The 1845-nt window shown below is 69.5% G+C and overlaps 1 protein-coding gene across 1 annotated transcript; it reads left to right on the forward strand.

The window, feature by feature from the left end:
* Positions 1-7: 7 nt before the first annotated feature.
* On the forward strand, positions 8-1613 carry LOC132320831 (ferritin heavy chain A-like). The gene is made up of 4 exons (XM_059834458.1): positions 8-251; positions 471-617; positions 875-1000; positions 1292-1613. Exons 1-4 carry the CDS (start codon positions 150-152, stop codon positions 1466-1468), a joined length of 552 nt encoding a protein of 183 aa, XP_059690441.1. The 5' UTR covers positions 8-149; the 3' UTR covers positions 1469-1613.
* Positions 1614-1845: the final 232 nt, after the last annotated feature.

The raw sequence follows: 1845 nt of genomic DNA on the forward strand, positions 1-1845 counted from the left end.
TGCTTTGTGCAGGCAGAGCCGCGTTCTCGCTTCAACAGTGCTTGAACGGAACCGGCTCGCTCCCACCCCGCCGTCCGTCTGTCATCCATCCGTCCATCCGTCCTGCCGCTGCAGCCATCCATCTGTCCCTCCGTCTGCGCCCGCCCGCCATGGACTCCCAGATCCGCCAGAACTACCACCGCGACTGCGAGGCCGCCGTCAACCGCATGGCCAACATGGAGCTCCACGCCTCCTACGTCTACCTCTCCATGGTAGGGTCCCGGGGGCCGAGGGACCCCCCAGGGCCGTGGCACCCCCCCACACCCCATGGCCATTCTGCCCTGTACTGGTCGGTGCCGGTTGCGGCAGTGCCGCCTGTGAGGGCGAGATAAGGGGAGGGTGGCAGGGAGGGGTCGGGGGGGCCCTGCAGGAGCTGGGGAGCTGGTCGGGGGGGCTCCTGGGGGTGCCTGCCCATATCTCCTGTCCTGCAGGCATTCTACTTCGAGCGGGATGATGTGGCGCTGCCCCGCCTGGGACGCTTCTTCCTGGCGCAGTCGCACGAGGAGCGAGAACACGCCGAGGGGCTGCTGCGCTTCCAGACACGCCGCGGGGGCCGCGTGCTGCTGCATGACATCAAGGTGGTGTGCCTGGGCTGCGTTCGGGGTGACTCAGGCTGCGGGGGGGGCACAGCTATAGGGGGGCTGCCTGGGCTGTGTTGGGGAGCACGGAGGTGTTGGCTGCGTTGCGGTACCTGGGCTGCACGAGGAGGCATGCCTGCCTGGGGGTGCCCGGGCTGAACGGGGGGGCGTGGCGTGGCTGCACTGGCGTGCCTGGGCTGCATGGGCGATGTGACCATCCACGGGGTGACCATCCCCGTCCCCTTCGCCCTCCCCAGAAGCCGGAGCGTGACGCTTGGGGCTCAGCGCTGGAGGCGGCAGAGGCGGCGCTGCAGCTGGAGAAATCGGTGAACCAGGCACTGCTGGACCTGCACCGCCTGGCCACCGAGAAGGGGGACCCCCACGTGAGTCACGCTCTGCCCCCTTGCAGGGTCTGCCTCTTGAGACGCTGCTGGGCCGTCCCCGTTCCTTTTCCCACGCCCAACCCTTGGGGTCTACCCCTGTGCTCGAGGGTCCTTGTCCCCGTTCCCTGCCGCTCCAGGGTTTCCGCCTGGACTTGCTGGCCTTACCCCTGTACCTCCCTTGGGATCCCCACCTGTCCCTGGGCGTCCCTGCCCCTCCGAGGTCTCCTCAGACACCTCTGTCCCCTCCCTGCGGAGCTCCCCGGCCCCTCGCTGATGCCCCTCTCCCCGCAGCTCTGCGACTTCCTCGAGTCCCACTACCTGGATGAGCAGGTGAAGGCCATCAAGGTGCTGGGGGACCACATCACCAACCTGCGGCGCCTGGCTGGGGGTGCTGGGGTGCCGGGGGGGGGCCCGAGCGGCCTCGGCGAGTACCTCTTCGACCGCCTCAGCCTGGAGGAGCGCAGCTGAAGCCCCCCCACGGGCGGCCCCCTGGGACCCCCCTCCCAGGACTCCCTCCCAGACCCTGTAACCCCTCTGCCCCATCCAAGGGGGCTCACCTGCTGGGGGTCCCCCCCCCAGCATGACTCCAATAAAGGGTCTGCTCTTGCTCCCCCATCTGTCTCCTTTGAATGGCCCCCCCGGGGGTCCCCCTTCCCCTGCCCAGTGCTCTGAGGGCTGGCTCGGGGGTTGTGCCCGTCTATCTGGGGGGACAGGGTGCCTGCTGCCCCCGGCCACGGCGGCAACCCCCTGGGTGACACGGGGCGGGCGGATGGACGGACAGATGTGACTCAGCACTGGGGTGGGGGGGGAACACTGCCAGGGGGGTGGGGGTGGGTGGGGGGCGT

This window comes from Gavia stellata, unplaced genomic scaffold (genome assembly GCF_030936135.1).
Source record: "Gavia stellata isolate bGavSte3 unplaced genomic scaffold, bGavSte3.hap2 HAP2_SCAFFOLD_673, whole genome shotgun sequence".
NCBI lineage: Eukaryota > Metazoa > Chordata > Aves > Gaviiformes > Gaviidae > Gavia > Gavia stellata.

Coding starts and splice junctions, on each gene's coding strand:
- LOC132320831 (XM_059834458.1), top strand. CDS start 150: ATGGACTCCCAGATCCGCCAGAACTACCACCGCGACTGCGAGGCCGCC. Junction 618..874: donor TGCTGCTGCATGACATCAAG/GTGGTGTGCCTG, acceptor CGCCCTCCCCAG/AAGCCGGAGCGTGACGCTTG. Junction 1,001..1,291: donor CCGAGAAGGGGGACCCCCAC/GTGAGTCACGCT, acceptor CTCTCCCCGCAG/CTCTGCGACTTCCTCGAGTC.